The sequence below is a fragment of the Parasteatoda tepidariorum genome, chromosome 8 (genome assembly GCF_982258835.1).
Source record: "Parasteatoda tepidariorum strain Cologne lab strain chromosome 8, Ptep-v5.0, whole genome shotgun sequence".
NCBI lineage: Eukaryota > Metazoa > Arthropoda > Arachnida > Araneae > Theridiidae > Parasteatoda > Parasteatoda tepidariorum.
The window spans coordinates 55,247,245-55,270,149 of record NC_141762.1 but is presented as its reverse complement, the minus strand read 5'-3'; the positions used below and the strand labels follow the sequence as shown (position 1 = coordinate 55,270,149).

At 29.4% G+C, this 22,905-nt stretch overlaps 1 protein-coding gene across 1 annotated transcript; it reads right to left on the bottom strand.

The window, feature by feature from the left end:
- Positions 1 to 554: 554 nt before the first annotated feature.
- Positions 555 to 22,688, bottom strand: LOC107439120 (uncharacterized). Its single transcript, XM_016051610.5, has 6 exons — positions 21,999 to 22,688; positions 17,378 to 17,561; positions 14,029 to 14,197; positions 11,986 to 12,072; positions 8,833 to 8,881; positions 555 to 1,824 (listed from the first exon to the last, which is right to left on the bottom strand). The coding sequence occupies exons 1-6, from the start codon at positions 22,561 to 22,563 to the stop codon at positions 1,433 to 1,435; spliced, it is 1,446 nt and encodes a 481-aa protein (XP_015907096.1). The 5' UTR covers positions 22,564 to 22,688; the 3' UTR covers positions 555 to 1,432.
- Positions 22,689 to 22,905: the final 217 nt, after the last annotated feature.

Below are 22,905 nucleotides of genomic sequence, written 5' to 3'. Positions count from 1 at the left end.
TGATACCATCTATTTTCTATGGAAGAATTTCTGTAAAAAGTGCCAAAAGTTTGTAAGTAGTGTTAGAAAACGCTATGCATTAATTCATAATCAAAATATTTGAATTTAAATGAATTTTGACCAACACTCTACCCGAAAACGATTTAAACACAAACAGTAGAATCTCGCTAATCTGAAATAAATTAAACCATAGCCAGTTAGGATTACCAAAATCCTGATTGTAATTGCTGTTTCGCATAATAATAATATCCACACAGTCAAAAAGAAAGATATATCTTCTAATCAAGTTGTATCTCAGTGAATTGGAATTACAGCAACAACAAAAAAATTATGTGAGAAAGCGAGAACTATTTATATTTACATGTTTACTTTCAGATGTTATATACAAGTTGAAAATAACCAATTTAAAAGCCAAGTCCCCAAAATTTATAAAAGTATAATGCTCGAAAGTTAAAAATTCTAATACAGCCAAATAGTCTCTATTAATGACTGGAAATAAAATAATTTACAGTATAAAAAGTGATATATTAAAAAAAAAGGGAAAAGGCATGGGAGTCTGCTCATAAAAATATATTTTATTTTAAATATCATACAAAATATATACAAACTATAAGTTCCACTTTATAAAACATAATTTTCCCTTAAACTCTTTTATATAAGAGAATCAAAGAATAATATCAACATCATATAAATAAGAAAAATAAAAAGAAAACGGATGTGAGGTTTAAATACTATGTAATAAAATAAAGGTGGACAATATTTTTTGGAAAAAGGCGTCAGAAGTAAAAATTGTCTTCTATGGAACGTAATGAATTTAGTTTATACAGCAATTGATAATAATTTAAATATTTCTCACTGTAATAAAATCATCATCCCTATGTTTTAAATATGGAAGAAAAAAAATTCAGATAATGAATTATACATAAGATTTACAAAATCATAATATATGTGTAATATTTTCTGACTGAAATTTTGCACACTTTGTCTTTTTTTAATAAAATTAAAGTAGTAAATTTTAAAAAATAAAGCATAATTTTCATAATTCTTTTACTATTCAATAATCACTTTCGCATTCAATTTTTAAATACATTTTTTATCTATATTTGTCTTTGTTTAACATGTTTTGGGAAACAAAATTGCAGTCAACCAAAACGGCACAAAAAAAAACTTTCTAAAAAAAAATCAAAAATGTCGAAAGATTTAAAATTTTCAACACCCTTAACTAATATTTAGACTTTTTGAAATTAAAGTCTGGGTGTTATTTAAAAGTCTATGGAATTTAAAAACATTAATGAAATCTCCTCTGCTGTTTATACAATTTCTTCCCATAAAATTTTGGCTGGAAGGCAGAGGATATTATTTTGACCGTTTGAGGACAGTATTTGGCCAAAGAATGATGATTTATGCGATGAAAAAAGCTTTTTATAAGATATCAAAAACAAAATACTTTGGGAGGAGGAACTGTAGGTATTTTCCCTAAAGTAAAAGTGGATGCAGAAAACTGTTCCTTATCTTGTTCTGACAACTGGTCCATGGGAGTATAAATTGGATCAGGAACATCCAAATCTTTTGAAGAAAACATAGTACTTGGAAGTTTGTCAGTCTCTGGCACTTTAAAGGTGAAAGAAGATGCAGAAGTGGTCTGATCAGGAGCAGTTTTGAAACTGAAAGACGCAGATGTATTAGTTTTCATGGGTGAATCTTTATCTAATGATGTTTTGAAGCTGAAAGATGAGGCAGACATGGAACTTTGGGTGTTCAAAGGAATTTCATCAGCAATATCTTCAGAAACAGTTTGGGTGAAATTCATCAGTGGAACAAAATCTGTGGAATTATTAAATTAAATAATCAGCGTACTTTATGCAAAAAAAAAATTTTTTTTTACTATTTAATAAATTATGTTCAACTAGAAATATTCAAATGATTTATTTTTATTGCAGTGAAAGTACATCGTAGAAATGTTATTCTAAACTTGAACATATCGTAAATAAGCAACAGTCAAACCCCGCTATAGTGAACCTTCAAGGGACCGAAATTTCGGTTCACTATAACCGGGAGTTCACTATATCCGTTCCGCAGGCAATTTAACTAATGGTTCCCAAACTCCTCCCTTTTATTACACATTATTTAAATAAATGACAGAAAAATATTATTTAGTAGCCAAAAATATGTTATTTTTCATTACTCTTCGTCTTGCTCACAAAAAAAAAAAAAATTTAGTAATCTTTAGCTGATGAAAATCCTGACAGAAAATTCATATTGATCCCACTGACACCTTACAGGTGCACTATCTGCTTGGTTTGTTTAGAGATGGGAAAGTGAGATAAAAGAAGCTTATCGCTAAATTCCCCTTTATAGATGGTTTTAAAAATCGGTATATGTATTTATTTTAAAGTAAAAATTTCAAAATTATTACAAAAAAATGAAGAAAAAAATCAGTTGAAAACAGAAAAAAGTTCATTATATCCAACTTCCTCACTTTTTTGGTTCACTATATCCACAAAAAGTAACATTATGCGTGTACAGCAAGGCACGGGACCTAACATTTCGTTCACTATATCCGGGAGTTCACTATAAACCGTGTTCACTATAGCGGGGTTTGACTGTATTTGAAAGAATTAATACACTTAAAACAATATACTACAGTGAAACCTCCAGGAAATACCACCTCTGTGTAGCGACCTCTTCTATTTATGACCACTTTTGGCACGTACTGAATTTTTTCATAGACTTTGCGTTGAAGAAAACCTTTTAGGAGAGAGTATCAAAACCTCTCCCAGCAATCCGGCAAACCTCTGCACCAAATGCCAAAAAGGTCAAATACGGAAACACGAAAAAATATCAGAATGAAAAAGATCAAAATAAAAAATTTTTTAACTAAAATAAATAGTTTCAAATATTTGAGAGTTGCTGCTATTAAGACAGCTCTTTTTGACATCTCTGAAAGAGATCATGTTGCAGTCAAAGTGCATTAAAAACAATACTATCAATGATTTATTTTTAGAGTTTACAGTTAAATTAGAAGAAAAAAAAAGTTGTTTCAGAAAAAACCAAGCATCTCAAACAATCAAACCCTTTCTAATTTCTTAAACAAATAATTTTTCACTTTATAAAATTAAAAACAAACTTAAACAAAAAACAATAATTGTTTATTTATTTAAAATAGTTCATTGATTCATAATTGGTAAATTTGTTTTTACACATAATTGTATCAGTAAGGGCCATTTTTATTGAAGCTAAATTTTATACATCGATCCAGTTTTCATGAAGCCAATACAAATGGTATTTCTGCACCAAGAAATGACACTGAGTGAAATTAAAGTAGCTTGCAAAATATCATATATCTTTTATAGCATTTTAAAGTCAATGGAGGTAACCCCTAAGAATGACCATCCTCCATTAATAACCAGTTTACTGTGGAATATAAGCATAATATTTTTTAATTATAATTTTTTTTTTGGGGGGGGGGAGTGCAATTAAATTTTTCAAGAATAGTTAAAGGAATGTGGCGCCAGGTATGGTGCTTAGTCGCCAAAGGGAGAAGCTGGATGACGTACGCAGGATCGGCAACCTCGTACCCTTCTTCAGTATTTAAGGAGCTTCGAACATTACTCTGTGCACACACTCATACTTAATTTCACTTTTCGGTTTTTTAGCTTGTTATGTTTCAGTTGTTAATAAATGTTTAGTTGATTTTTGTCATAGTTGTCTTCAGCTTAATATGAGAGGGTTCCTTCCCCTCAATTGGTGACCCGGACGTGATACAGTGCACTATATTAACACGATTGGTCCTCCGGTCGCTTCAAAAGTTCGCAGATTGAATTCTGTTAAACTTCAAGCTGCCAAATTTGAATTTGATTTCATGCTGCAACACGGTATTTGTAGGCCATCTAAAAGTCCTTGGGCCAGTGCCCTACACATGGTTCCAAAAAGTAACTCTGATTGGCGACCTACCAGCGATTACAGAGCTTTAAACGCCTGTACTCGGCCTGATAAATATCCTTTACCAAATTTGCAGGACTTCTCTCAAAATTTGTATGGCAAGAAAGTTTTTAGTATTATAGATTTTGTTAAAGCATATAATCAAATCCCCGCAGCAAAACAAGACATTAAGAAAACTGCAGTAATAACACCTTTTGGGTTATTCGAATTTTTGTATCTGCCTTACGTTTTGTGTAATGCACCTCAAACCTTCCAACGTTTTATTAACGAAGTTTTATATGGTTTAGATTTTGTATTTGCTTATATTGATGACTGCAGAGTTAGAAAATACTTTCGAAAAATGCAAAGAAAGCATCGTAAACATTACTCTGCTATCTCACCCGGCACCTGATTGCCAGTTAGTGCTGTTTACGGACGCTAGTGACATTGCAGTAGCTAGCGCTTTACATGAAAAAATTGCGTCTGGTTATATACCTTTATCCTTTTTCTCCAAAAAGTTAAATAATGCCCAAGTTAAATATTCCGTTTATGACAAAGAACTTTTGGTGATTTATTTGTCAATAATTCATTTTCGTTATATGCTGGAAGGAAGGGAATTTCATGTTATAACTGATCACAAACCTTTGACACACGCCTTTGCCCAAAGTTTTGAAAAGTGCTCTCCCAGACGTTTACGACAACTAGAATTTATATAACAGTTTACTTGTAACTTACGATATTTAGCAGGCACAGAAACTTCAGTGGCAGACGCTTTGTCAAGGGTAGAAGAAATTGCTTTTCCTGACAAAATTGATTATGTGCAAGTTGCAGCTGAGCAGTTGACTGATAAGGAATTACAGGCATATTTAAAAAATCCGGATGTTACTAATCTTAAATTTAAATTAATTGTATTGCCTAATTCTGATGAAGAAATGAAATTCTTCCCATGAAATTTCGAAAAATGATTTTTGATTCTGTACATAATCTTGCACACATCAGTGCCCGATCTACTTAAAGACAGTTATGTGTACATATGTTTGGTCTTCAATTCAAAAAGACATTGTCCCAAAAAGACAAGACCTCGATTATCCAAGCTAATTGGGACCGCTAGTACCTCGGATATCGGAAATCTCGGTTAACAAAAACCATGTATAAAAACCTTCCCTGCTTGCGAATTTAACTACTTTTAAAGTAAAAAACAATAGAACGTTTTTTAAATGATAAAAATAAACATATATGAACTTATGTTTCCCAGCTAAAAAGATTTATAAAGGAAATCAACTCTAGTAGTAAATTTTAAAAAGTAAAATGGAATTTTTTTTAACTATACTTAGTTAAAAATCGAAAGACGCATTTTCAAAAATAACACAAATCTCAAGAAAATATTGTATTTTCAAAATTTACATGATTAAACTTACAAGTCACATGACCACTGTTAACAAAGCATTCATGGATGTTGTCTTCTCAGGGTGTAATATTTCATGGAAGTTGAGTGCTTTTGTGGGGAATAAGTGCCTGTAACACCGACAACGAACTAATATATATAATGTGTATAATTTCTTCCAAGCTCATTTTGGACAGGAGAAAAAAAAAATTAGACTTTGTTATTGCCTCGGTTAATCGAATCTCGGTTACTCGAGGTTCTACTGTACTACAGATTCATGGCTTGATAATTTACCATTAGTTCTCCTGGGTTTGAGGACTGCTGTTTGGAAGGATTGGAACTTCTCTTCTGCTGAGTTAGTCTATGGGCAAACATTGAGAGTTCCCGGAGAGTTCTTTACTAACTCGGGAAATGAAATCTCGCAGTCTGAATTGATTTCTCAGTTGTCTAAAGCATTTAGTGAGGTCAAGCCTGTAGCTTCTGTTTGGCATGACAAACGAGTCGTTTATGTGCCTAAAGATTTTCAGACTTGTATGCATGTGTTCGTGCGACATGACGCCGTACAGAGACCATTACAACCTCCGTATGATGGTCCATATTCAGTTCTTAAGAGAAAATCTAAAATTTATCTTTTGCAGATCTCCACGAAGAAAAAGTGGATTTCCAGTGACAGGTTGAAATCAGCGTATTTGCCAGTGGACGAGCCCCATTCTTTAATCCACAGTGATTCTCCTGGCCAGTCTGACTATTCTTCAACTACAACTTCCGAGTCTCTTTTGGCAGAAAAGGTACCGGACTTAAAGAAGTACGTTACTCGGTATGGAAGAAGAGTTCATTTCAGAATCTGATGACTATGAAACTCCGGTGGGGAGTGACGTGGCGCCAGGTATGGTGTGTAGTCGACAAAGGAAGAAGCTGGATGACGTACGCTGCAATATCGGCAACCTCGTATCCTTCTTCAGTATTTAAGAAGCTTCGAACATTACTCTGTGCACACACTCATACTTAATTTTACTTTTCTGTTTTTTAGCTTGTTATGTTTCAGTTGTTAATGTTGTTGTTGTTTCTAATCCCCAAGAGGTCCATCCCAATTAGACCAATTCCATAAGTCCAAAAATGTCCAGGAAGTCTAAAAACAGATGAGGTTTTGAAAAAAACCTCGTCGATCTTAAAATCGATACAGTTTAGAATATGCTCGGGCGAAGCCTGAGCAGTCCTACATTTAGTGCAAAGTCCAAAAGTCTTTTGCCCCTGAACATACAAGAGACACCTCAAGTGACCACTTGCAAAGCGAGATAAACAAGTCTGCTGGCTTCTAGGTCCCTCAAAAAGCAAGGCACTTCCAGGTCGTTTTCTGAAATACCAACTATGCGGAGGAGGAACCCTCCAGAGGTCCATAAACATTTTTTGCACTCCGAAAAGACCTCGTTGAAAGTGGAAGGTAGATCTGGCTGTAGAGGTTCCAAAGAAGCATCTTTAGCCAGTGAGTCCGCCATCTCGTTACCTTTGATTCCAACGTGTGATGGAATCCATTGGAAGTGTACTCCAAAGTCCGCAGAGAGCCTGAAGAGCATCCCCAAAATTGAAGCCTCAGCCCTGTCTCCAACATTCCTTCAGTTGCAAAGGTGTTGGATTGAAGATTTGCTATCCGTCAGTATCCATATATGCTTAAAGTCAGGCTCAGCAATATTCTCAACATGTCTTAGGCCATTTTCAATCGCAATAAGCTCAGATCTGAAGACTGAGCAAAATTCAGAATTTCTAATTTTGAGACTCAATGTGTATGTGGGTGTTTTAATAAAAACCCCACTACCTGAATGACCTTCGTCGCTCTTGCTGCCATCTGTGTACAGTTGTAAAGCATCTGATGGTATTTGGCTAATAGTTTCAAGAGCCATTTGTTTCATAAATTCTGGGTTGTCTTTACTTTTATAGGCCGGGTACAACAGCTCCGTATGGAAATGGATACCTGAAAAATCAGTAACAGGGCTAAAACATGACCTCAAGGAGTGAGGCTCAATTCGGCAGGGATATTGCAAGTCTACAAGATGAATTGAAACAGCCAAAGAGAAGGGACTGTTTCTCTTCAGTCTATGGTTATTTTTCCAATTTTTGAGATAGTAAGAGGTTCTGTTCTGGTCACCAAAACTGATGAGCTTATTGTAGTATTTCTTGAGACTGGAGTTCCTTCTCATGTATAACGGTTGGAGGTCAGATTCAAACAGAACAATTTTATCTGGACAGCTACGCCTCAAACCTGTAATAATTTTTGCAGCACTAATTTGGACTCTTTCCAATCTATTCAGGTTTGTCTCTGAAGCACAGGAATAAATAGGTGCCCCATATTCCAGTATGGGTCTAATAAGTGCAGTGTATGTTAATTTCAAAGTTGTAGCATCTGCTCCCCAGTCTTGCCCAGAAATATATTTTAGGATATTTAACCTAAAAGTTCAATTCAGTTGTTAATAAATGTTTAGTTGATTTTTGTCATAGTTGTCTTCAATTTAATATGAGAGGGTTCCTCCCCCTCAGGTACATTCCATGATTGAGGAACTATCAGTCATAGATATATAAGACATAAAGTTCCATTATTAGAATATGTTATCTGCTCAAGGGAAAAAAAGTTTATCTTTGTAGGTGTACAAAAATTGGATTAACTGCGAAAAAATATTTTTGTTTATGTTCCACAACATTTATTGTGTATTTTAAATTAAAACTTAGAGCAATAATAATCTCTGAACACAAAACAAAACATAATTTAAGAGCACATAGTCCTTCCATTACCTAAGAAGAATATGTATTTGATACTAATTAACTAAATTTAAATTCTACAAATTTGAATTTATATCTTTTAAAACAGTTTTCAAAACAATAAAAAAAATTTTTTCACACAAGTTTGTATTTTATAAGAAAATGATTAATTGAAATGAATAATTTTTTAAAATTACAATGACATAGGATTACTAAAAGTGTCTACACATACTCTACTTACAATTTTCCTTTTTTAAAAAATTTTTCCAAGTCTTAAAAGTGTTTGTGTTTGACTAAACATAAAACCAAATGGGATAATTGAAACATGTTTATAACCAAAAAGTTATTTCACATACAGCAAATATAAAATTTAAAAGTTTCATGACAATCTTATTCCCTTTTAGTTTTTTTTTTTTTTTTAATTTATTATTATTCTTTTTTGAAATTTTCCTGTCATTATTTCTTAGTATAAAATGTTTATCATCAATGAGATCAGATATTTATAAGACTAAAAATATTAATTACGCTACGTAAGATATATTTAAGACTTGAATTCATTTTTTTTTATTCATTTGGCTAAAATAATAGATTTTAAAAAAAATCAAGTGATTTAAATCATGATTTATCTTAATCATGTCAATCATATTTTTGAGAGGCACAATCGTAATTATTTTTCTTTTTGTGAATTGATATTTCTTTACATTAATCCACAATGACTTTAAAAATTGTGTTTAAAAAAAGTTTAAAAAGAGCCATAAAATAAGAAATAAACTTGCCTTTAGTTTCAGTTGCTTTCATCAGAAACTCTCCAGCTCTTAATTTTTCCTTTTGAAAAGAAAATATTTTAAATTATTAACATATCTAACATTAAATTAAATAAGATAATAATTTTAAAATATGAAATCAAAACAAAGGTTTTATTGAAATTTAAGCACAAACAAAGTTAATTGTCTTGAAAAAAAAAATTACATTATAAATATCAATGAACATTGCCATAATTCACAAATTCTACATAATATAAAGTCAGCAAACCTTTAATGCCACATTAAAAGCAAAATTTACTTCCTCCTCACAACAATACTAGACTAGACAGTTTGTGAAATTATCAACATTTACTGGCAAAAAACACACTAAATTTAAGATACAAATTTAATGTGTTATTTGGTAATAAATAACACATTTAATTTGTCAATTTCAAATTTAACTTTTCTACTTACTTTCTTTCTTTTTCTTCTAAAAAAAAAATTATTTGAAGATGCATACCTAACTAATTATTATGATTGACTTTGTTTATAGTTTATGATTCACTTCGCTTTGTTTACAGAAATGTAATCTTTATTGTTGAACCTCAGATTAAATTATAAATGTTTCAAATATTTATTATTCAAAATTTCGAAAATAAAATAGAATTATAGTTTTAATTCATTAAATGCCGATAAATAAATAGTGTAGTATATATTATAAATTACACATGTTTTAATGTTCAACATATGTCCCAGTTTAAATATAATTTAGTTCCTTAAACATCTTCCTTTTTCTTCCAAATTGTAGGATTGCAAAATGTTGTTGACTTCATAAGGTGAAAAATGTGACTTGTCACCTTATGAAGTCAACAAAGCTACCTCCAACACATTGCTGTAATTCAAGTATTTAAATCTAATATTTCGGTAAACCAATTTAAATCTTCGATAATTAATTCTAATTGATTACGGGAGCTAAATAATTATTATTTAAATAAATGAGAAAAGTATTTAATCCCTAAAATACTAAATTCATAAACACCATCACCCATTTCATTTTTTCCGGTTTTAATTATTACAAAACAAAATTTTATACTTTTCAATAGTATTACATAAATCGACAATACTTTCTCATTTTTGTATCTTTCTACCTACACATGGATTTTTGCATAAAGAGTTTTTCACAGTCTCTTGAATTTTTTCAGTATAACTCTTCTTGAGGAAGTGAGTGTTATCTGCTAAGTTATAAAATTCTGTTGATTACTTTCGATAATTTTTCAGGTAATAGAAATGCATAGATATTTTTTTGTACAGCATGCACTTAAAAGTTTCCTCTAAGATAAGATATCAGAATCAAAATACAATTTGGAAATTTCAAAAAGTCTTATTCACTAATTCAGGATTGTTTTTTGCTAAATTTAGCGTGTTTGTAATTTTGAAGTAACTTATTGATTTTTTCCAATCATATAATTATTTTACTTTTGATTGGTTGCAAAAATAGAATTGCTTAATTTCATCTATCTTTTTACTTGATTTTTTATACTTGGTCTTTTTCAGACTTATTAATCAAATCCTTTTCAACGTAAGTTTTAGAACATTTAAAAAATTGAGTAGCATTTTTTTTATTTATAAAAAATTAAAACATTTCTTTACTTAAAATGAACCTCATTCACTGAAAACTTAGCTTAGACTTCAAGTTTTTCACATGATCATTTAGAACCTTTCTTTAGAAACTGATAAGTATATGGAAGAGGAAAAGCAGTAAGAGTTCAATAAAAAAAAAACTATGACTAATGAAATATCTAACTGCTTTTTGTCCCTCGTTTCTAAATTACAGCTGGATTGCTTAAATTTTATTGGATTGGTTTTATATGAGCATATACATGACATAAAACATATATAAAGTACTAAGCATTAACAACTAGTAAAATAACAATTAACATTAATTTAACTCATTCAAAATAAAAAATGAAATTTTAAAATAAAGAAAAAGAGACCACAAAATAACTAAATTTACAAGATTTTATTTAACGGAAGTAAAGACATAAAATGCATATTTTAACCTTTATTAAATTCCAAAAATTATTTTCTTTAGTAATACATTGGATTATTATTATACTTTTTTAATGTCACTTATGAACAGAGTTGACTATGCTTGATAGAGGAAATACATCATTAGCAAAAAAAATGTATAAAGAATGAAAAACTTGGTATGCTTTTGAACATTCGAAAGCAAGGCGCCCATGCTCAAGACCCAACAGGCACAAAGGGGAAAACAAAACTGACTTAAAAAAGTTTGATAACATCAAAATTCTTTTCACTTCTGATGATCTAGTATTTTGTTTCATTCATATGAATGTTAATTCATTAGTTAACAACATGAGTTCCACAACATCCCTCCCCTTCATACTGCTTAAAAATGAAGCCTGGCTTGATTTTTCTCTCAATCCCACCATCATTTCCCTTGTATATTGTGTTTTGATTTTCACCTTTATTTTATTTTCCATACTTTAAAGGCAAGTTTTTGTTGCTGTTTTTTTCCCAGATATATTTTGCTTTACTCTATCATATCTATTGAGTCTTAATAGAGAGTGTCTTGTTTTGGAGGGTTTAAAACATGTCAACTTTTTCCATATTTTCTAATCTATCCTCATTTACATCTTTGAAGCTAGTGAAGTCTTTTTCACTATTAAATATACAGTACAGAACCCGTTATCCGGAACTCAGAAAACCGGAAAACCAAAAAACCGGAACGAGCTTCGATAAATTTTCCCGCCATTTAAAAAAAAAAAAAAAATTTTTTTCCTCGTAAGATTTTAGGATTTTTCTTTCTTTTTTGAAAGATGTTTACCATACCATCATTTTAGAAATAATCATTACTGTATTACTTCATTGTTTTTTTTTTCTTTTTAAGATTATTTCCTAATATTTTTTTTTTAGTTGGGTTTAACAATAAAAAAATGGCTTTTTGTAGCGATTCAGAAAACCGGAAAAATCAGTTATCCGGAATAGCGATGGTCCCAATCATTCCAGATAATCGGTTCCCTACTGTATAACTCCAAGTAAATTTATTAGAATTATTCATTTTGTGAGTTGATTACAGTATAAATTAACTTGAATTATTAAAATCCTACTACATAGTATAAATTATTCAAATAAAAGAGAAAAGAAAAAATTATATATGCTTACAATTGTGGATAGCAATTCTTCAGTAGGCTCTTTAAGTTTGCTTCTTCTATTTTGAACATCCAGTAGGGCTTTATTAATATTTTCAACCTAAAATAAATAATAAAATTGATTATAAAAAAAATAATTAAAGAAAAAATATTATCAATAAAATCTGAAAGACATTTTTCAATATTTTTTTAAGTTAGCTTATTTACTTTTTTAGAGCAAAGTTTTTTTTGAGTTTAACAAATTTGTTCTAATACTAAAATTACATTTAATGTGCAGCTGTTCCCTCTTTCATTGTCCTTTATCTAACCCTCCTAATCAGAAATTTCCTGCTTTAAACATGTTTGTTGTTTGTGTTCTTTACATCATTATATTCCATGAATTTGAAAAGCAGAAATAAATCTCCTTACAGCTGTGGTCTGCAATCAATGTTTCACTCTTACTATGATTGATACATAAGTAAAATATATTAACTATATCATATATATTAATATATCAACTATATCATATATATTAATATATCAACTATATCATATATATTAATACATCAACTATAAGTAAAATATATTAATATATGCTAACTTAATTTTCCAAATTTTTTTTGTATTCTCATTTTTCTCAAAATCAGCAATCAAATTTGCAACACTTCAAAAAAGTTTTAAGTTTATTTCTTCACCTATCAACAAGCTCAATTTTTTAAGTTTAAAAAATTTCTTGCAAATGTAGTCTGTTCTATATTAAAAACTCCAAACACACAATAGAATTCAGATTCAAAATGCATATTACATCGAAAAATCACCATTTTGCATTCATCCATAGTTCAACACCGCTAATTTAAAAAAATAATAATAATAATAATAATAATAATTTCAGTTCATCTACCATAATAACGGTAGATATAAATTTTTCTTCAATGTTTTTCTTCTATTGACTTTGATTTTTTCAGGTCCTCCACCTTAAAAAACAATACATCTTAAGTTAATGACCCTTCTATCAAACCACATTTCTGCAACATATGTAAGCATTTTATGTTTTGGCTGCACTTCCGGATGTAGACACCATTACAACCTGGTAGATTTAAAGTTATTGAGGTGGTATATTATGAGTTTTCTTCTTTTATTTCATCAGTTTTTCTTTTGATAAAAGATGGTATGTATCATTAATGTATTTTTATATCTTTCAATGCCCAATTTCTTATTAACTGATCCAGTTTTATGTTTTATTTATTTCTAACTGTTCGCTTGTAATTTTTTTCACCCCCATTTTTTTATATTTTATTTTCCCCTGAAGATGTTAAATTTTAATTTGCATAAATACAATATACTATTTATAATATTAAATTGTATAATTTTAATTATGTTAATATATTAATGAGATTTAGCATTGGTTTTTTACTTTTTCTATTATCATCACAAAGTTTTTATTCTTCCCAATCTTTTAATTACAGTTGGTACAACAAGTGCACCAGAAGGACAGGTTGCACCATGTTAGGCATCATGAGAAAGGGTAAATGTGGCATTGCTACTACCCAGGATAACTATCAAGGCATTGTAATAAAATAAAAAAATTTCACAAGAGAACAATGATCGAGCATTAATCATATTGACACAGAAAATTATTTTTAACATGAAAGAATGCTGTGCCTTAGACTAAACATGCAATCCATTGGTATTTTTAGTATGGATTCCCAGTAATAAAATTACTCACTGAAGTTTCATAAGCAAGTAATGAAAAATAAAAGTGTTTCATTATAAATTTGTAGCATTTGGGAAATTTTTAATGGGAATGAATAAATGCAAATTTGTAACACCTAGTGATTATATGTATGGGAATGAATTTGTAACACCTAGTAATTTGTGAATAAAAATTTTTTAAACTTAATATAAAATGTAAAAACCTATTAAATAATTAATTAAATTATATTTCAAAATGGAAGTAATTTTTTTTTTAAAAATTTACTTATTCATGAGAATGGAGGGATGGATGAACAGACCGATGAATGGATATGTACATATCCACAAAGAGAATTTACAAATTTAAAAAAAAGAAAAAACTTACAAAATAATTAAAAGAATTGTTTTCTTCAGCTTGTAATGCTTCATATCGAAGTTCTTCAAATGAAATGTCACTGAATCCTGGTAAATCTCCTTTTTTAGGTAAAGGACTATAACATGTAAAAGGCCACTGATTTCCAAGCTCCCAAGAAGTTATGTCTTCTTTAATTCTCCTGAAAAAATCAAAACAAAATAAAACTGCAACTTCATAAAATATTATCAATATTCAAATAAAAATGATTCTTTTGAGAAAAAAAATCACCTTGAGTTATACAAAAGGAAATCAAGAAGGTATCATCACTAATTCAACAAACAAAAGATTTGCTATCAAATATGCTAGACTTAGAGGTTGGGCAGCTCCGAGGAGCAAAGCACATTTACCAGAGGCTTATTGTACCCAAACCCTAGATCATGATTAGTGGAATAGCTTTATAGCTGAAACAAAGTTCAACAAACATCTGACAGGAAAATCTTGTAATTTCCAGCCAGGCCTTAACACAGTGTAGTTCACAACGCTCAAATTTCTGAGCAGAATGGACCTCACACTCACAAAGGATATGCTGTGAAGTCTCCTCCTCAAGATGATAACCACAATAAAGAGGATTGGGTGTAATACCCATAATATAGAGGTGTCTCCTGAGGGTGCAGTGACCAGTCAGAAGACCAATGATCTTCCTCAAGCTAATCCCCTGTTCAGCTCAAGAAGCTCTTTTTGACATACACCAGGGCAATCATGATTTGCTAATGTATAATGAAGGTCTCTAATTGAAATCATGTCCTTTCAAAGAATTATAAACTGTCTACACTTTGGAAAAAAAACTCAAAATTAAACTTTACAAATAAACTATAAGATAAATTCATCATTACATTTATATTTAAATTTACTGAATCTACATTTGACATTTTAATTAAAGAAAAACAATATTTTTTTAATTCACACAAGAGTTTTAAAATATTAGCATAATTGTTTGATTATCAAAATTTAAAATTCAACATTGTTAGACAGTTTTCGCAACTTTAATATTCCCATTTCTAAGAAGTAAAATTGATTTTAAATTATCTAGCGTTTTTCTGACATCAATTGAAGATAGATTGAACTTATTTAATAAGTAATGATCACTGACAGTAAGCATTCCAAAATTTTTCTTAATTCAAAAACGGTTTTCATTAGGATTCCTTTACAGTCCCTGTTTCATAATTTTTTAACTCTCACCTTTTGATTTCCCTAAGAACTACTATTCACACCAGTAATTTTTTTTTCCACATGTTCATTAGAAGCAGGATGAATTTTTTTTATTTATATGCTTTCAAAACTTGAGAAAATTAATATTCTAATTATTAACACAATAAAAAGTAAAGATTTCATTATTTTAAAGATATGCTATACAAAAATTTTAGTTTACAAATTGGAAACAATGATTTGATAAAAGGGTGGCTTCAGCATACTACAAAATTGTAATGATACCGCTCTTGCAGATTTCATTATAAAAAAAGATTGAAAAGAGAAGAAAAAGAGAGAAAAAAATTAACCTTAACTAAACAAATTAAAAAAACCTCACAAATAATAATATTCTATTAATAATTTTCAGCCGCATAGGGAGCTTTTCTTCTGCACAAGTCCAATTAATACACCTAAACTGCACCAATCAGATTTTCACCTTCCCAACATTTTCTATGCAAAAGTTACAATAAAATATATAGTTTGCACATTGTCATATAATATTTCAAATTGCAAAATATATATATACATATACAATTCAGTACAAAATTGTTTATTTAGGAAAAAAGAAATTAAAAAGGATTGGTAATCAACCTGTGCTAATTACGCTAATTTTATTTTATTTTATATTTGTCGTTGAACAGCCGACGACCCAATATTTGGGTTTACGACTACTAATGTCCAACTCCGTAGCCTTGTAATTTTGAACCAATCCAGAAGACAAGGAAACTCCTGGATCAGTACCCCCAGAGGTTTTGATTTGTTACGGGAACATGGAAGACCTTGCAACTCGACAGATTTAATGTGCACTAGTCACCATTTACGGGGGTCTTTGGCCAGCGGGGATCGAATCCTTGAACTCTTGGACATGGGCCCAGTGCCCTACCAACCAGGCTATCCCGGCCTCTTAATTAAACTAATTGAAATTTTTCAACCCTCGGCATACAATATAGAATTTGTATAACTGGCTTCATGAAATATTGTCTTGATAATACATATTAAAATATGCAAAATTTTTTCCTTTTCCCTCAAAATATAATACAAAGGACTACTAAAATAGGTTTACTTAGAAAAAAAAAATTTTTTTTTTCTTTTGGGTATTTGAAAAGTCTGTTTTGGCTATTTTTATTGAATTATTGAAAAAATAACAATATATAAGATAAATATTTTTAAAAAATGTGGTCATTAACCTCATAGGATAATAGAACATGGCAAAACAAATGCTAATATTTTGATTTTTTAAATTTACAGTTGACATATTTTGTATAAAAAAACATTTTATTATCGTAAAAATATTTATAGAATCTTTTTTTCACATTCCACAATTTTAAATCATTATCAAATTTGAAATATTGTATATAAATTTGAAATCACAAATATTTATATTGTTCTTTAAATTCATGTCCATGCTTTGATATTCAAGCTAATATTTCTTACTGTTTTTCAGTCAAATTATTTTATAAATTTTTATTCCGTTTAGCATTTAAAAAACCTCTTTCACAAACAGCTATAGACAATGATGTTGCCTTTGCTATAGCAGAGTTAGACATAACAGTGAAAATGGATCTGATCTGTTTGCATTAGGTAGTTTCAAACAGGGGGGCGGGATTCCTGTTAGTTTTAAAGATATGTCATAAGCTTCTTACAAAATTTTTTATTTCAAATACAAAACTGGAAAACTCCAATGTCTAGAACTTTAATATTTTTATTTTTTAATGAGTGATTATGCTTATAGAGGAATTAAAAATATCTTTGAAGCGAAAACAAAAAAATTTTAAGAAGCCAAATATTTTTTTTTAAATTTATTTTAATCTTTTGATATTTATGTTAATTTTTATAAAACTTAAAAATCAATAGTAAAACTATTGAATAAATAATTCAAAATTTAAGTTGAAACAATTAAAAACACAAACAATTTTTTATTTAATCTTTTAATGTACTGAAAATTTTTCAACAAGTAATAAATAAGCAACTAACAATTACTGTTTATGATGTATCTTAAATTTCTAAGTATTTCTTAAATATTTAAACTTCTAATTGGAAGAACGTGAGAAGCTGAATATAGTACAACGATAAATACTTAGTCATTTCATATATAAAAGAGAAAAATTATAAAATAAAGAAATTATCTTACTCAACCAGAATCATATTTTCTTCATTTATGTCTTCATTTTTATCACTGTCTGAGTCTTTGAAACTAAAAGTTTTATTGCTTTGGTATTTAGGTGTTTGCTGGTAAGTCTGCTCTTTTTTCTGATGATGTTTTTTGTAATCATCTGATACCCATTCATACTTCTTTTTATCAAATTGGGAAGAATCTGAAAAATTACAAAAAGAAACTTCAAAAATAATCATCACATGACACATATTTTTCTAAAAAGTTTAATAATTAAAAATAATACAAAAATTAATAATAAATATAGAGGTGCCAACTTTCCAAACTAGCTAACAGTAAACAGAAGTACAATTATACAGATAACGTTAGCAAAATTCAAATTAGTGCAATTTTCAAGGTGTGTTTACTACTAAACTCTATTAGGTATATACCTAATATTAATAATATTATGCATGATTTTACTATTAAATAAAAAATTAACACTGATATGCTACTTATTTATTTCCAATATTTGCTGCAAACAACAAAATTTCCTAACTCTTGGTAATTAAGGAAAAAACCTTTTTTTAAAAGATTATTATGAAAATTCTAAACACCTTGATCTTTATACAATGAAATAGTAACAACTATGAATAAATCATAACAGTTGGAACCTCTGTAAATACTGCACATTTGTTACAATAAAAGAAAGTTGTTTGCATTATGACATGAAAAAGGACACAAAACTAACAAAAGACTAAATGCTTAGAATTTATAGCCTTATTCATTTGTAATCAGGGGTCTGTCCAGGTTTTTCTGAGAGGTACCTATTTTGTGAAAATTAGACATACCTATTTTGTGAAAAATTAAAAATTATATTAAAAAATCAACACAAAAATATCGATTTATCGTTTCTTAAGGGGATACAAAAATAAAATTTTAAGAAAAAGTACTTTGTGAAACAACCGTTTTTCCTAAAGTTGAATTTGTGAAGGTACCGCTAAACGGTAGTAAATTCGGCCTGGACAGACCCCAGGTAATAATCAAGCTAAAGACGCTAGTTATCATTAATATAAGCTTAAATTAATAAGTTATGTAGTAAATTTATGATTACTAAAAAAATAAGGAAAAATTTTCAGATTTGTTATGATAAAAAGTAAAATGCTTCAGAAGCAGGCTAACAATTTTTTTACTTTTTAAAAGACTCAAAAAAAATTATTATGCTTTCTCAATGTAGGGTGAATTAAATGGGATTGTCATGTGTGCAGAAGTGGAGAATAACTTGATGTTGTACCAAGACTGGACATGAATTACATTTAAAAAGGGATAAAAGGGTAATTCGACAAAAAGTGAGAGCAAAATGTAAAAAAATAATCTTTATTTTCTGATACCAAAACTTACATTATTTAACAGTTAAGATTTCCAATTTACTGAATTCCAAGTTGTTTATTAGAAACTTGTCTCTGTTGAGTATCAACAGGGGGCAAATATTGCTTTTTGGAATTAACAAATGCGTGCATCTGAATCTGTATATTTCGCATCATGTTTGAGCTACTAAACTTAATTTCATCAAATTAACAAACTACTTCTAGAAAAAGTAAGTTGTTTTACTTATTAATTTTATACTTAATAATATTGAAAGAATTTTACACTTTAGAAATAAACAATTTAACTTGCATTAAATAGCTGTCCCACAGGTGACAGGAAATATCATTTTTCTTTCGATTGCAACTAAATAAATCATTATAATAATTTCAAATTTTACTTTTAAACAGCAATTTAAACATACTAATAAGCAAATATATTAACTTTATTCAGCTTTCATAAAAAGACGAAAAAATTCATATTACTTTTTGTCCTGCACATGACATCACAAATTAGCAGTTTTTTTTTCTTTCTTTGCAACTATAAAACCGATTAAACTTTACTTTTACCCAATTTGAATTAAGATCTATGCAAAAACAGGAAATAATATTAAAGAAAGATATTACCCATAGCTCTTTTTAACATTAATTTAATACAGGATATCAACTACAATCGCCAAGGTGCCACACTTATTTTAAACAAAAAAATTTTATAAAAAGAGACACGTAGATATTTGCACGGGACTGACTACAAGTTATTACCCTTTAAATTGGTCTCTTGCTGCATTTTTTTTTTTTTTTTCAGTTTCTCGCGAGCCTCTGACCGAAAGTTGCCACAACTTATAAAAATTGAAAAAACAAATAAAAATTAAATTGAAACGCGCAAACTTTGGGAGATCGTACTAAATGTACCAGGTATAAAACAAACAAAAAAAACATGCAATATATGGTGGAAAAACAAAACAAATGCACCATAAATTCAATGCCAGTGATAAAGAATTAAGTTATAATAATTATAAATGTAAAGTTGAAAGTTTAGCTCTTTAAAAGAGGGACTGAGTGATAGCATGACGTTAAGTTCCATCCAGGAAAAATAATTGACATACGTTTCATACATTAATCATTTATGAAAAACGGGGTTCATCTGGAATATGCAAATGGTCTGTTTTCTTTGAATGTACCCCATTAGGTAGACAACACAAATTAAAAAAAAATATTCTGCAACCATAATTGTAAACAATCATAATAAATTCAGGTTTAATCAAAAATTAATTTGAATCTTGAATTAATTTGAATTCTTGAAAAAAAATAAAAGATTGTTTAACTTAATTATCTTATAATATACTTCATTAAAAACAAAGCTTGGAAATTCCATTTTTCATTCAGCATTTAATAAAATTAAGTAAAAAAATGCATTAGTTATTAAAAATATTTTAGTGCCTCTTACTTAATGCCCAACAAAAATCTACAATGGAATAAAAGCAATTTTAAAGTTTTTTTGCTCTTTATTTTCCCATGCGGAACATTGTACAATCTTACTAGATGTCCCACAAGTGACAAACTATTGTCTAAAAATTAATTGCAATGAAAATAGGAATTTGAACATATTTAAAATCATTGAGACCTATTTACATAAGTATACTATTAATGTAAAAAACATATTGTTTAAATAATATCTTTGAATCGGATGAAATCATAGATTTATTTAAAAAAATATATTTACGCAATTTCATCTCTGTCTGGCACTTGACACTTGGTTAACTTGCTATAATCAATTTATTTTATGGCTTTGAAAAGAGTTATTAGCTTCAAAAAATAGATTACTATATGTACTTCATAAAAACTATATAAGATTTTCGTTTCATAAAGTTACTGAACACTATATGAAACAATCAACAAAGAAAATGCCCGAGAAATCGTCCCACACATGACAGTAATAATGACCCAAAACATGAAGTGCAGAGTTGTAAAAGTAATTAATGTAAGTGTAAGATAAAATTAGTTAAGTTTATATGAATATAAAAACTTACATATTCATAATAAGTTTAATTAATTTTATCTTCTATATTTTTTATTACTAATTTATTAATTTCCCATTAATTTAGGTAATTTAAATTGCACACTTACCACACTTTTATCATAATTTTGCACACGTTTTTTGCCCACTTATCATATTTATAACAATATAATTAGTACCTTAACCTTCATAAGAAATTCTAGGGTCTAACTTAAAAGATTTGGTTTCAGCTAATTGAGTCAAAGGACTATTATTTTTTATTTTAATTCAAGTACAAAAACCAAGAGGTATCTCTTTGGTGATTGCAATTGGCCTGCTGAAATACAGACTAACATTTTAAAAATTATTAAAATAAAATTATTAGTTGTATGTGATAGTATCCCAGTTGAATATTTAAAGGGTTGTACTGAAATTAAACTTGATAAGATTATTACAACAATGCATGTTACTTAACTTGATTAAAATAGCAACTATAGTAACTCTTAAAGGAAACTTTTTACATATTCATACACAAACAGGGGTCTGTCTAGGTTTTTCTGACAGGTACCTATTTTGTGAAAATTTAGACGTAATTTGTGAAAAATTAAAAATTATATTAAGAAATCAACACAAAAATATGGATTTATCGTTTCTTAAGGGATACAAAAATGAAATTTTAAGAAAAAGTATTTTGTGAAACTACCGTTTTTCCAAAATTGAATTTGTGAAACTATCGTTTTTCCTAAAGTTGAATTTGTGAAGGTACCGCTAAACGGTAGTAAATTCGGCCTGGACAGACCCCTGACAAATGACCCTAAAATGATTAGTTATGCTATAGAGTTGAGTAAGCATGTTTAGAAGAAAAAATAAATACATTATCTATGGAACATTTCAACTAATTATTTATACGTACTGCAAAATAAAGTGTAATATGCTACCATGGAGATCACATAGGACTTGACATTGAATTCAGCTGGGTCTGTACTTAAATGTTTGAGAACATTGGATTACTTACCCTGTTATTGTATCTTTGCAAATTATATACTATTATTCATTGTCATGATAAGAAAGACTATTGTATTGGTACTTGCACCAAAAAAGCTGTCAAATTATGGCAACATCCTAGCATAGGCATTCAAAAAAAGAAGAAAAAAAAACATTACAGAAGGGTAGGTATCCACATCAGAGAAAACCACCCTATTTATTTTTCAAACTTATGCAAATTAAGAAATCCTAGTGATACTTAGCGCAAACAAGTACTGATACAGAAATATTCCTGAAATAAACTTGAATTACTTACCACTCAATTTAGATTGACCCTTTGGAAAGCTATTATCATAACGAGAATTTGAGGTTTGTCTTTCGGGAGATGAATACCTTTGATTCGTAGTATATCTACCGTAATCATCTTTATAAAAGTTACTATCATATGAATTATTAGGATCTGAATGTCTGAAAGTAGAGCCCTGTCTTTCCGGAGATGAATATCTTTGATTTGTATCATATTTACCATAGTCCTCTTTATAGTAACTTTTAGCGTATGAATCACTACGCTGCGACTGTCCATAGTTAGATCCATAATTGTCATATTGGTTATAATTTTGTGATCGATAATTTTGATTTTGCTTTTCAAAATTATTATAACGACGAGGGCCAAACGATAACTCCGGATTCACATTCTTATTGCCTCTATCTTGAAAATTTTCCTGAGATCTATACCGATCTTGATAACCATAATCATTTCTGCGATTAGAATAGTTCGAATCATTATTAAAATCGCGGGAATAACTAGGATCAACATGCTCGAATCTACATCGATTCCCAAACCGGCAAGTGCCCTGCAGATAATATCGACAAACTGTCATATCACTTTTTTTACTAAATAAGCTATTAAATGATTAATAAATGGATTCTGCAAGTTCTAAAATTTATGCACACTCAATTTTCAAATCTAAATTATTTTTATTTGTAAAAATGTTTATGACTGCCTATTTTTGTACAGCTCAGCTTCAGACATGAAGCTTATAAACCGGGTCCTCCCTGGCCGAGCGGTATCGCCGGTCCAAGGGCTCTGTTAAGTGTGGAGGTAGCGGGTTCGAATCCCGCCGTAACCCTTGATGTATTCTTCGTGATGTCCTTCTCTGAATTGTTCTATCTGTATTTTCTACTTGACAATGACTTATAAGCCTATATTGAGCACACAAGTC

Excerpts from the sequence above, each read along its gene's own strand:
- LOC107439120 (XM_016051610.5), bottom strand. The coding sequence starts at position 22,563 with ATGACAGTTTGTCGATATTATCTGCAGGGCACTTGCCGGTTTGGGAAT. Across the intron at positions 14,198-17,377 it reads GAAAATATGATTCTGGTTGA|GAGAATTAAAGAAGACATAA; the intron begins GTAAGATAATTT and ends TGATTTTTTCAG. Across the intron at positions 1,825-8,832 it reads GAAAGCAACTGAAACTAAAG|ATTTTGTTCCACTGATGAAT; the intron begins GCAAGTTTATTT and ends ATAATTCCACAG.